Source organism: Heliangelus exortis, chromosome 2 (genome assembly GCF_036169615.1).
Source record: "Heliangelus exortis chromosome 2, bHelExo1.hap1, whole genome shotgun sequence".
NCBI classification, from domain to species: Eukaryota; Metazoa; Chordata; class Aves; order Apodiformes; family Trochilidae; genus Heliangelus; species Heliangelus exortis.
Genome location: NC_092423.1, coordinates 149,690,671 through 149,704,164, shown reverse-complemented (window position 1 = coordinate 149,704,164; position 13,494 = coordinate 149,690,671). Strand labels below are relative to the sequence as shown.

The 13,494-nt window shown below is 48.5% G+C and overlaps 2 protein-coding genes across 2 annotated transcripts in view; both read left to right on the top strand.

Annotated features, from left to right (window-relative positions):
- Positions 1-13,494, top strand: part of TOP1MT (DNA topoisomerase I mitochondrial) — a 163,102-nt gene that overhangs the window by 104,415 nt on the left and 45,193 nt on the right. The window lies entirely within an intron of this gene.
- Positions 952-9,329, top strand: LOC139793595 (lymphocyte antigen 6E). Its single transcript, XM_071738517.1, has 3 exons — positions 952-1,091; positions 7,246-7,365; positions 8,463-9,329. Exons 1-3 carry the CDS (start codon positions 1,040-1,042, stop codon positions 8,669-8,671), a joined length of 381 nt encoding a protein of 126 aa, XP_071594618.1. The 5' UTR covers positions 952-1,039; the 3' UTR covers positions 8,672-9,329.

Sequence of the window (13,494 nt, the reverse complement as noted above, 5' to 3'; positions counted from 1 at the left end):
TCTGCAGAATTAAACCCATCTGTGGCACACAGAGTTTGTCAAACCTATTTGTTTCTTGCTGGCTCACCAACCTTCTCCTCCATTCCCAGGCTTACTTGACAGCTAACTCCCTCCCTTCAACGCCTTCCCTGCAGCTCATTTCCTAGAGGATTTACCTATTTCTTTGGGACCTCCGGAATCTGGGTCACTCTGCAAACCTTTCTGCTGAGCTGTCCTATCCTCTGAAGACCCATCCGACCAAGCAGCCCTGGCTGCTCCTTGCCACCCGAACCTCAAAGCTTCCCAATCCTGTAGGTCTAATCCCATTTAGTCTCTGGTAAACAGCTCACAGGAGCTGATTCTCCGTGTGCTTCGGATCTTGCAAGGGGGCTGTGGATGCGGTGGGATTTTATACACGAAGAGGGGATGTGGTGCATGCAGAGGGTCTTCTTGCACCTAGAAAATCCATGCAAGGGGTCCTGCACAAAGCTGTTTGCAGATGCAGCGTGTGTGTGAGTACTGGGTGGTTGTGAATGTAGGGGAGGCGGAGTTTGTGTGTGCTCAGGGGATCTGTGAATGAAGAAGATGCAGGGAGGTGGGGAAGGGGGGGCATGAACACAGGCAGGTCCTCGGGGGTGAAGGGAGCCATGGATGCAGGCGGCTGCACTTGAAGAGAGCTGTGCCTGAGTGCGGTCCAGCTTGCAGGGAGCCCCCTTCTACTGTATTTTTTTCTTTTTTTTTTTTTCCCCTCAGGGAAATATTAAGCGGATGAAAAAAATCCTTGGGGCTGAGCCAATGGCTCTGGTCTTGTTCTTAGTTCCCCATCGGGCCAGGCCCCGGTACCAAGGTAACTGAACCTTCTTCCCCGGCCTCGGCTCCCCGGATCGGGGAAATGAAAGCAGGCGGAGCCGGGTAGGCGGTAGGGGGTGGCGGCAGGGGGCTGCGGGCCGGCCCGGGGGGCGGGGCCGATGGCCTTTCCCCACCCCCGTCTCCTGGCCCTGCCGCCAGCCTTCCGCGGAACCGTCAGCCCTGCGCATCTCGCTGGCCCCATCGCCGCACCATGAAGGCTCTCTTGCTCGCTGTGCTGGCTGCGGTGCTGTGCGTGGAAAGAGGTAAGGGGAGGAGGAGAGAGGAGGGGATTGAAGGGGGGGGAAATACCCCCGCCCCCTCGGCCACCATCACCTTACGCCGAGGTCCCCCAGTCCCCTCGCAGCCGGGGTTTTGGGAACAAATGGGGTGTGTGGGGGGTGTGTGGGGTGTGTGCGTCTTGTAGGGTGGGCTCTGGAAGTTGGAGGTTTGCAGGAAAAGGGAGGGGGGGAGGGTGCAAAGGGGCTGGGGGGACAGATCTGAGCCGTGCTGGGGTTTGCAGAGGTGAGGGGTGGAGGGGTTTCTTTCCGAGCCCTGCGTCTCAGCACTGTCCCTCTTACAGCAGGAACTTCAGGGGTTCTGTGCCGGTATCTCTATGTGTGTATCTCTAGCTGTGCGTGTAGATATTTTGGAGCTTTTCCCAGTTGCTTCTCGAACAAAGACCTGGGCCGACTCCACTCCCCCCAATACGGCGCAGCCAGCCGGGATAACGGCGCCGGATTGAGCTGAGATGCAGCCGAGGGGAAGGAAGGAGGGTGGAAGGGAGATGGAGCTCAGCCCCAGCAATGTCTCAGCAGAGCCACTCGTGATCCTGGCTCCTGCCGTGATGCCCCCCCCCCCCCCACCTCAGCATCCTTTGGGGCAGGCTGGAATGGTCATTGTGTCCCCGGGGAGGAGGTGACCCCCGAAGGGAGCAAATCTTGAGGTTGCCACAAGAAGCTGGGGAGAAACGTGCTTCTTCCTCTTGCTGGGCATTGAACTGCAAGTTGTCCGAGTGGCAGGGTTTGCAATCCTCACCTCAGCGACTCCATTTCTGCCTCTCCAAACTCCGTGGGGCCGTGCAAGACCCCATATTGCTTCCATATGTCGATGCTTGGAGAAGCCAAACAAAGAGCAAAGAGAAGAGTTCCGGGCCCTCTGAGGCCCTTGCTAAAGGAACACGGAGCCTTCTTGTCTCTTGAGGACACTGGTGATAAGAAACTTGTTGTTTGCTGCCCTTCCCGTATCCCCCTCCCTCCCTCTGGGATTCGGGAAGGAACTGGCAATTCAGGGGATGGGGCTGGGTCAGATCCCGGCTGGAATGTGCTCAGTTCCAGCTGGGAGGAGGATGGGCAGAGCAGGCCAAGACTCTGAGCAGTTTCATTTCTTCACCCACACACACCAAAAATAAATTAAAAAAAAAACACCAAAAAACAGCTGTAAAGTAAAGTAAATGAACTTCCTCGTCAGGCAGGAGGGTTGGCTGCAGGTAGCTGTATCCCCCAAACACTTGGAGAACATCCTAGGACTTAAAAGCTTTGCCTGATGCTTCAAGTGCCCCAAAGATTTGGTGTGGAAGGATCTGGTCGAAACAGAAAGGGAAAAAATGTTTGGTGTAGGGCTGGAAGAGCTGCCAAAGCAACAGCATTTTTCATTGGTACTGCTGAGCTTCAGATCGGGCTCCTAAAGGTTTTTTGTTTCCCTTTTTATCCTCCCCCCCCCCCCCTTTTTTTTTTTTTTTTTAATTTTTTTTTTTTAATTTTTTTTTTCCCCTGCAATGCTTTTTGTGAGAACGATTCCAACCTCTTATCTGAGGAATTCCTCTACTCTGGTTTGGGTGCTCTTTGTTCCTCCAAGGAGACAAACAGCAAACAAATCAACACAGAAATTCTTCCTGTAAAAGAACCTTGCATTTTCAAGTCGGTGAAAACGATGCTTCCCTTTTGCATTGTTCGATCTTCGATGGGTTTTTTTTTGTTTTGTTTTTTTTTGGGTTTGTTTTTGTTTGGGTTTTTATTCCCTTTTTTGTAGCCTTGAGCACCAACTCTTTGCTCTGTCTCCAGCTGCGTAAAATAATTCTGCCACCCCTCTTACGCCTTTTGTCTAAAACACTCAGCCTGCTTCCTCCTTTCACTCTGCAGTGGGTTTTGGAGTCATTTAGTTATTTAGTTATCTAAACTAAACCACGGAAAAGTAGCACTACTTAGGACTGAATATTTCTTGTCTTAAACTACGTTGAAGAACTCGCTTCTCTTGGAGAGGTTTTGTCTGTACTGAGGTGTGACAAAAAAAAAAAAAATACAGGTCCAGGCTGTGGTAGGAGCATCGATTTAAGACACATGGCAGAGATTTTCATGCCTGAAGGCACTTGGATGTACAAATATTTCTGAGATGTTGGTATCTGGAACCTTGGAGCCTTAATGGATGGGGCTGCACCACCCGGCTCATGGGTTCAATGCAGTGAGCAAATACGTATGGGGATGTGTGTCCTGTCACAGTGGCCACAGGAAGCCCTTAATCCACTTCATTCCTGGCTCCTGGGAAGTGGGGTGAGTCAATTTGTCTCCTCACTTGACCCTCAGGGTAGTTGCAAGGAGAGGGGTTTGGGTCAGGTCACCATCAGCTGGGACTGGAGACCAGAAAGGTGCTGAGGGTGAAGGAGCAGGAGGGAGCTGGGCTTTAAGCAGAGGTCCCAGCCTGAGTTTGGGCCAAAAATGCAACTCGTGGAAATGTTCTGAAGGCTCAGCAAGAGCCAATAACAGGCTCAATGCCTGGCTTTATCCTTCCCTTCCATGCAAGGTCCACTCATGTATCTCTCCAGGGGCTTTTGACTCAACTGGTGGCCCTGGAATCTTGGGTGCTGTGTTTAGGTTGTGGTTGCTTCATTGGCATGCTCAGCTACCTTGGGTTTGTTGCAAGGATCATTGGCAGAATGATGATGGTGAGGATGTATGAGGCAGTCCAGGAAATTCTTGCCTGGGGGGTTGTGGTGTTGGCTTTGTCTCCAAAGCAGAATCATTTGTTTGCCCTGATGTGACATTCAAGTTCTCCCACTAACTCTGCTTTAATCCATTTCCCTGAGATTATGCTTTTGTTTTCTTTCCCTGCCTTGGCCGTGGCTGCTCAAAAAGTCATTCCTCTGAGAACAATTTTTCTTTTTTTTTCCCAATTTTCTCATGAAAAAAAAAAAAAAAAAAGAAAAAAAAGCTTTTCCTGAGCAAAACAAGCTTGAGAAGAACCTCAAGAGGTCATGCAGCCCTGCAGCAGAGGGGGGCAGCTGCTGATCAATATCTGTCCGACTTAATTCTTAAAAATACTCCATGGCAGGGACTGCTGAACCTCAGGGAGCAATCCCAGGGCTTCTTGGGATAATGTTTATGATGAGACTAAAGCAGGAGCAGGGCTGCTGCTGCCTTGGACTTCCCATCATGAATCAGCCCCCACTCTCTTTTGCATCCTGTGCACACAGAAGAGAAAGGCAGTGCCTGATGGGATGGTTTGCCATCTGAGTTCTCCAAAAACATGCTCATGAAACATTGGGAATAGACCTGATCCTGCTCTGTCTTGCACTGTGGGTGGGATGTTCTTGTGTGTAAAATACAGAGAAGATCATCTGCCCACTACCAAGTGGGAATGTCCCTCCTGAGCCACCAATCCAGGCTGTTTCCTAGAATCATCAAATGGTTTGGGTTTAAACCCTTCCATGGGCAGGGACACTTCCCACTAAACCAGGATGCTCCAAGCCCAGCCTGGCCTTGGACACTTCAGGGATGGGGCAGCCACAACTTCTCTGAGAAACCTGGGCCAATGTCTCACCACCCTCCCACTAAAGAATTTCTTCCTAAAAAATAATCTCAATCTCCCCTTTTTCATCTTGAAACTGTTCCTCCTCATCCCATCACTCCATGCCTCTGTCAAAAGTCCCTTCCCAGCTTTCCTGTAACCTCTTCAGGTACTAAAAGATGCTCTGAGGTTTCCCTGGAGCCCCTTTTTCAGGTTTCTGCCACAAGTTCCCATGTCTGAATTCTCTTTTACAATCTTTCCTTTTTCTTGGGAAGATCTGAAGGATGGGGGGGGGGAATGGGAGCCATGTTCCTCCTCATCCCATCACTCCATGCCTCTGTCAGAAGTCCCCCCCCAGCTTTCCTGTAACCTTTTAGTACCTCTTCAGGTACTAAAAGATGCTTTGAAGTTTCCCTGGAGCCCCTTTTTCAGGTTTCTGCCACAAGTTCCCATGACTCAATTCTCTTTTACAATCTTTCCTCTTTCTTGGGAAGATCTGAAGGATGGGGGGGGGGGAATGGGAGCCATGTTCCTCCTCATCCCATCACTCCATGCCTCTGTCAAAAGCCCCCCCCCCAGCTTTTCTGTAACCTCTTCAGGTACTAAAAGATGCTCTGAGGTTTCCCTGGAGCCCCTTTTTCAGGTTTCTGCCACAAGTTCCCATGACTCAATTCTCTTTTACAATCTTTCCTTTTTCTTGGGAAGATCTGAAGGATGGGGGAATGGGAGCCATGTTCCTCCTCATCCCATCACTCCATGCCTCTGTCAAAAGCCCCCCCCCCAGCTTTCCTGTAACCTCTTCAGGTACTAAAAGATGCTCTGAGGTTTCCCTGGAGCCCCTTTTTCAGGTTTCTGCCACAAGTTCCCATGACTCAATTCTCTTTACAATCTTTCCTCTTTCTTGGGAAGATCTGAAGGATGGGGGAATGGGAGCCATGTTCCTCCTCATCCCATCACTCCATGCCTCTGTCAGAAGTCCCCCCCCAGCTTTCCTGTAGCCTTTTAGTACCTCTTCAGGTACTAAAAGATGCTTTGAAGTTTTCCTGGAGCCCCTTTTTCAGGTTTCTGCCACAAGTTCCCATGTCTGAATTCTCTTTTACAATCTTTCCTCTTTCTTGGGAAGATCTGAAGGATGGGGGGGGGGAATGGGAGCCATGTTCCTCCTCATCCCATCACTCCATGCCTCTGTCAGAAGTCCCTCCCCAGCTTTCCTGTAACCTCTTCAGGTACTAAAAGGTGCTCTGAGGTTTCCCTGGAGCCCCTTTTTCAGGTTTCTGCCACAAGTTCCCATGTCTGAATTCTCTTTTACAATCTTTCCTCTTTCTTGGGAAGATCTGAAGGATGGGGGAATGGGAGCCATGTTCCTCCTCATCCCATCACTCCATGCCTCTGTCAGAAGTCCCCCTCCAGCTTTCCTGTAACCTTTTAGTACCTCTTCAGGTACTAAAAGATGCTTTGAAGTTTTCCTGGAGCCCCTTTTTCAGGTTTCTGCCACAAGTTCCCATGTCTGAATTCTCTTTTACAGTCTTTCCTCTTTCTTGGGAAGATCTGAAGGATGGGGGAATGGGAGCCATGTTCCTCCTTATCCCATCACTCCATGCCTCTGTCAGAAGTCCCCCCCCAGCTTTCCTGTAACCTCTTCAGGTACTAAAAGATGCTCTGAGGTTTCCCTGGAGCCCCTTTTTCAGGTTTCTGCCACAAGTTCCCATGTCTGAATTCTCTTTTACAATCTTTCCTCTTTCTTGGGAAGATCTGAAGGATGGGGGGATGGGAGCCAGCTGGTAAAGTCCATCCTGCTTCTGTAGAATAAACCATTTTATGCAACCTGCCATGGAGGAAGGCATGAGTGGGTTTTGTTTGGGGTTTTTTTGTGCCATCCTCCTGCTCCAAATAAAAAAGCTTGGCTGCATGTGTTCCCTTCATGCTATGTAGCAGGACAGTGCAATTCAAATCCTTGGAGGTCTTACTGGGCTTGCTCTGGCTGAGAAATGGTTTCTACCATTAACTCAACCATAGCCTCACCTTGGTGACAAAAGGCCACATGGAAAGCTCAAACCTATGGTCTCATCTGGAGTATTTGCTCTCAGTATTCATAGCAGTTGAGCTGAAAAAGCTCAGATTTCAGGCTCCAGCTTGCAGGGCTGAACTTCCTTCCATTGTTTAGCTTTAAGTTGGCAGTTGTAACTTGAACCCACTCTTGGTACAAGCAGGAGCATGCCATGAAGGACCAAGCTGACCTCTGGTTGTAACAAGGCTTTATTTAGCTCATGATTGGTCCTGTCAAAAGCTGGCAAGGTGTCCTTTCTGTGTAAACCCTTCACTTGGCCAAATTTTAGGGGGAAAAAAAAAAAAACAACCTATTTCAGCTTGATACAGCTGACGTTGTTTCCCTATCCCTGGAAGTGTTGAAGGCCAGATTGGATGGGGCTTGGAGCAACCTGCTCTCACAGAAGGTGTCCCTGGCTATGGAAGGGGGTTGGAAATAGATAATTTTTTAGCTCCCAAACCATTCTGGGATTCTCTGAAGGAGCAAGTGTGTGGCCAGATGTGGTGCCTGCTACGTGTCAGGGATGGGGACCACCAGAAAAAGGAGGTCTTCCCACCAGCCCCTAACCAAACTGTGCCTTTCCCTTGCAGCCCACACACTCATCTGCTTTTCCTGCTCGGATGCATCTTCCAACTGGGCCTGTCTGAAGCCTGTCAAGTGTGGAGAGAATGAAAACCACTGCGTGACGACGTACGTCGGAGTGGGATTTGGTGAGTGGTGCCAGGACCTTCTCCTGCCCCTCTTGGCTGCTCTCCTGGGTTACCTGCTGAGCTGCAGGGAGGTTTTTCTTCCCTTCGGCTGAAAAAAGGAGGGAAGTTCTGCTCAGCAGCTGAGTGTCAGAGCATCCCCAGGGAATTTTGAGGAGGGATGATGGGACTCTGCCAGGCGGAATCACGTTCAAGCCCACGTGCTGCACCGAGGCTGGGAATCCGAGGGGAATTTCAGGGTGGGAGTGGGAAGGTTGCTGCTGAATAAGTGAAAGTGTGGAGGATGCTGCAGGCTTCCTCTGGTGGCAAGCTCCAGGGTTTTCCTTCCTGCTTTTCCCCTGTGTTCACGTTGTCCATCATCCCTGATTCCCACCTTTCCTTCTTTGCTCTCTGTGGATGTTGTGGGGTTGCCAGGAAGGGAGGTGAAGGGGTTTCCTCCCTGGATGCCAGGAAAGATTTGGGGTAGGGAGGGTCTGTGCTTCCTGGCTGCTTCTCCTAGAGAAACAGACTGCTCTGGTGGGGTATCCTGCTGCCACTGCAGAACCCAGCTTGGTTTGCTTTGCTCTCCCTTGCAGGAAGAAAGGGTGTTGCATGCCTTGAGCTGCACGATCTGCAACGTGGGTGGGTTGTGCTGTGCCCAAATGTAGCCTGGGAGTTTTTATAAACCTGTTGTCTGAGCACAGGGCTAGTGGTTTCCTATTTCCTGTTGCTAAACCTGTGCTGTGCCTCTCTCACAGCAGATGCTCAAAGCATCAACTTTTGCTTTCCCCCTCCCCCTGCTCTCTGGCTCAAACTCGAGTGAGATTTTTTCACCAGAGCCAGAATGGCCAAACCTTGGTTGACAAGCTGGAAGGGGTGTCCTTAGGGTCTCTAGAGCCTGGTGGGGGGGTTGCCATGGGTTTTCCTTGTGATATGTGGGCTGCCTGAGCTGACTGTCATAGCCTGGCACCGAGAAGCACTTCATTCTCTCCGTGCCACCCGTGATGTTTCGGGCTATTTCAGTGCTGTTATTTCCTTTGCAGAACAGGTGATCACAGCAAGCTGAGCAACGTTATTAAACCCATTTCCTCTTTTTTTTTTTTTTTTGAACTGAAATTCAGGCAGCAAGTCTGGCCAATCCATCTCCAAAGGATGTTCTCCCATTTGCCCCAGCGCCGGGATTAACCTCGGCATCGCGGCCGCCTCCGTTTACTGCTGCGACTCCTTCCTCTGCAACATCAGTGGTTCCAGCAGTGTGAAAGCCAGCTACACAGTCCTGGCCTTGGGAATTCTGGTTAGCTTCATCTACATCCTCAGGGCTCGGGAATGATGGGGCTGAGCAAGGAAGAGTTGTCTTCCATGAGCTGTCACAGGTCTCGTTAGCCAATATCTTCTCTCTCGCTGTCTGCAAGGAGATCCTCTACTTCTCAGCAGGCTTCCAAGGTGGTTGTTATCCAGACTTTATGCTCTTCCAGCACTGGAGACCTGGGAGGTTTGGCCAAGCTGTTCTCCTCTTTCTGTGGACATACCCCTACTCTCACACCTCCTTGGCAAAGGTGGATCATTTTGGAAGGGTTTCTGCTTTTATACCTAATACTTACCCATTTTCCCCTCCCCCAGTCCCTTCGTTTCTAAGGTTGGTTAAAGCAAAGCTGGGACTCACCAAGATTAACCCCAGAAATCACCTGGTCAAGTGTTCAGACATTTCTGCCTCTCACCTCCATGGAGGTGCTTGGTACCAGCATGCACCCAGCAGATGGGTGGTCCAGGCATGGGGAATGCATGACCTGAAGGGAGACAAATTCCTGCCCCCTGCAGCTCCAGTCTCTTTTTTTTTTTTTTTTTTTTTTTTTTTTTATATAAAATCGTTTCCCTTTCTTCTGATCCTGGGCTGATTTTTTTTTTCTGGAAAACAAATGACATGTACCTTGTCCTTCTGAGCTCTGTAAGTGCCAGACCTGAATAAACATGCTCCTGTTGTTACCTGAGATGGGACGTGTGCTGTGTGTGTTTCCTTGCTCCAGAGAGAGGGATTAGAAAAAAAATCTTAGAAGAAATCCAAATATGATGCCTGGCACAAGGGCCTCTTACCCTCTCAAGCAGCTTTTGAGTGCTTCCTCTCAGAATTCCTTCCAGTTCAGCTCTTGAGCAGCAAGTCCATCTTCTCCTTGTCCCTCTCTGATGAATACCCTTGGGCCAGATGGTTTCACCTCTCTTTGGAATTGCATTTTCTGGGTGTATTTTAGTGAAAAAACACCACTTATTGGGACCTGAGTCAACACAATTATTCCTATTGGAGCAAGTGGACTTGGGATGAAGACATCTAAAAATCAGCCTGCATGTTGCAAAGACTTGGTGCCTCAGTTTCCCCACTTGGGACTTGGTGATAGACAATGACATCAGCACCCAAATGATGGAGGGCAAGGGGGCACTTTGCAGAACTTTGTGAAGTTGAAGGCCAAAGATTCTTGGATTCAACCTTCAGTCCTTGGCTGATGGTGCACGTGGACTTCAGAAGGTGACTTCACCACCAAACCTTCCTCTCAGATTCCCAGGATCTTTCCAGGTCTCCTGGCACCATTTTTCCTGGAAGTTCTCCAGCCATCCCATGGGAGTTGTGTTCTGCCACGGACTCCTTTCCTACTTGTGGACCTCCTGGACACAAACCAAGCCAAAACTGAGTGTTCAGATCTCCAGAAAAAGTTTGTTTTCACTTCCATTGGTTAACCAGAGTTGCACTGCCCTTTTTTTTCTCTTCTAGCAGCAAACCCAGGTGTAGCATTGGCACTCTTTAGCCCTCCTTGTACGTGGTTCTCCTATTTTGGGTCAAAAACCAAACAAAAGCCACTCCAGCTGCACAAACTTCCCAATGATACCTCCACCTGCACTTAAAGGAGTGATCAACAGCTTCCTTTAAAAGATGGTGTGCAGATGTCTGGAAATATTAGCAACAAAGTTGTCTGCATGGTTTTTTCCTCTTCCTTCTCCCCATCTCTTAATTAAAATGACACTGATGCTAATGACAGCCTAGGCAGCAGGAGGACACTGATCATGGGGATGGGAGCTGTGATTAGATGATGAGGTTGGGAAGAATGTCCCAGCTTTTCCTCCCTTGTCTCCTTGGGCTTGAGATGTGCCTTCCTCTGGTTGAAACATCCTCCCTGACCTGCTGGGACCTCTGGTAGGACCACAGGGCTTGAGGAGAGCCACAAACCTCTGCTATGCACGTTCAGCACAGGGAAAACTGGGGAAAAAAAAAAAAATTTGCTAGGAATATCCTTGAGTTTCCCTGTGCCTGAGCCTTCCTTCAAAGATCAACAACTTGAATTTATTCCTGGACACTTGTTTGGAGGAGATGCTGTAGGCTCTGTGGGAGGGATGGAGATGCCCTGGGGTGAAACCAAGGAAGCACTCAGAATGTTATCTTGAAAGTCAGCAGGATGTAACTTTTTTTTTTAAGCCAACAAGTAACTGGGTAACTTGATTTTGGGCTCAGTTCCCCTCCCAGTGCTTCTGCTGTGAGCAAAGAGCTAAACTTGAAAGCCATGAATTGTGTCCTAATGCTTGTTCATGCCTTTAGAAGGCTCTTGAGGATGTCAGCCTGGACAATCCCAGGGGTTAAAGCTAAATAAATAGTGTTATGAGAGGTTGTTGCCTCCTCCAATGGCCATCTCCTGCCTATCTGATAAAAAACAGCCTGAAAAAGTTTGGGGTTTTTCAGCCTGGAGAAAAGAAGGCTCTGGGGTGACCTTAGAGCAGCTTCCAGTGCCTGAAGGGGATCCAGGAAAGCTGGGGAGGGACTTGGGACAAGGGCCTGGAGGGATGGGACAAGGGTTGGCAGTTCCAAACTAAAAGAAGGGAGATTGAGATTGGATATTAAGCTAAAATTCTTTCCTGTGAGGGTTGGAAGACCCTGGCCCAGGTTTCTCAGAGAAGTTTGTGGCTGCTCCATTCCTGGAAGTGTTCAAATCCAGGTTGGATGGGGCTTGGAGCAACCTGGGCTGGTGGGAGGTGTCCCTGCCCATGGCAGGGGAGTTGGAACCAGACAATTTTTCAGGTCCATTCTATGGTCCTGTTCCTGCATTTCAGGGTTTGCTGATGCCAAGGACTCATTTCTGGAACTGTGCAGAGGGTGTCAGGAAGAGCATTCACCAGGCTACTTATCCCATACAAATAACAAGTTCTATTCATGGTATTGCCAGGGGACAGAGCTGAAGGTCACTTGCCACGTGTTCTTCAGCCTATAGATGATGAATAGGTTCCATATGGAGGTGGTTTTTTTCCCCTTTTCACTCTTTTTTTGTCTTTCCTCCTCATGTTCTATATTCCTGCATGTTTAGTATGTGGAAGAAAAGACATTTGCAGTTTCCTTTTGAAGCCATGGCAAATATTTTGTTGATAGAAATATCTATATTTGAGAGAGAGGGAGGGTATGACAGCTTGTCAAGTGCAAGAGGACTTCTTCAACCATTTAATCCCAAGCATCACATCTTCAGTTCTGCCAAATCTCAAAATTTCTCCTCCTACTACGTGTTGCTTGGTGGGTTGTTTGTTTTCAGCACCAGAAATCATGTTAGAAACTCAGATTTTGTAAAGCCCAGGAGTGAAAAGCCTGAAAATGTGTAGCTGTAGTGATTAAAAGCATTAATAACAGAAAGAAAAATACAAAAAAAAACCCCAAAAAACCAACCATAAAATAGCAAGGACACAGCATGTATAGAGCATTAAAACTGTTGGCTTGTTAAACCAAACACCTGATTTATAATTTGAGGGCCATGGTGGGACAGCCTTTAAGTGCTTGGAGTGCATTTTATTGGACTGTGGAATTTGAGATGAAAATCTCAGCAGAAAACTCAGATCTTCACCTTTTTTGAGAAAAGAAGAAATTCTGAAGGCAGGCAGTGTTCCTCTGGACAAAGCATAAAATAATCCAGAACAGGTTTCTTTTGGAAAAGAAGAGTTTAAGTCAAATACCTGCCCATTTTTTTGTGCATATTGATGGAAAAATGGGTTCTGTGCTTCCATCTGGAAAAAATGGTTGTATTCCAATGGCAGCTGCTGCTGTTTCCCTTATGCCAACATCTCAAGGGCTCTCATTTTTCTATATTCTCTGCTTCACCAGCCCTTTCCACCCAGGTTCTCTGGGTTTGCTGTTTGCCATTAAAAAAAAAAAAAAAAAATGAACTGAGTTCTTCCAACTGGTTTTGGAGATGATATTTTATTTTATTTTCTGCCAAATTGTTGGAAATGTTTCTTCTCTTGGAAAACACAAATCTCAGGTGACCTCCTCCCACAAAGAGCCAGGACAAATAAGAGCAGTTGCTTCATCCTTACTCAGAGGATCCACATCAGTACTCAAAGAATGTCCTTGCTTAGTGTTAATTTACTCAAGGAATGGATGAGTTGAAATAATTTGGCCTCCCAGGGACTCTCCTTGCCATGGAGGAGGCTCTGGTCCCATCACCCCTGTGGGAAGCTCTGGTCCAGGTGGCTTTTTTTCCAGGTTGGAATGAGACAAAGGCATCCATGCTCTCCTTCTGGGAAAAGCAGATGTGCTGCACATCCTGATGCTTGGAAATTTCAGGTTCTATCACAAGCCCTGGACTCCTGGCACCTCAATGCTTTTTCACCCTGAAGCTGGGCTGTGCTCTCACTGTCACCCTCAGAGATGAGATGCTGCAAGTTCTCAGCTGTTTAGGCTCAGAATCAGGTCTGAAATCCTTCCTTGATCCTGGAAGAGTTCTTCCACCCCTGGAAAGCTGTCCTCTGAGGCTATCAAGTTGAGATGGGGATAGACACATCCTGTTTGGAATGGTAGGAAGGTCCCTGGTGGCCAAGGATGCAAAGCCCTGGACCAGTCCTGCCACCTGCTGGCTTCTGCCAAACTTGGTAGGGATGCTCTGAAGCCCAAGACAAGGAGGTTGCTCCAGCAACCAGAAAATTCCATGCAAAGCAGAGAATCAGAAGCCTGGGATGACACCTTGAACGTTTTTTATTTGTCCATCTTTGCTCTGATGGCACAAATGGAGAAATCCAAGGTTTAACAGGCTCCTGAGGATCAGTATTTTCCAAGGCAATGCTTGTTTTTGGTTTTTTTTATTTTTTTTGGAGCCCAACCCAGTGTCAAAACTGAAATACTTGATGAAAACATAA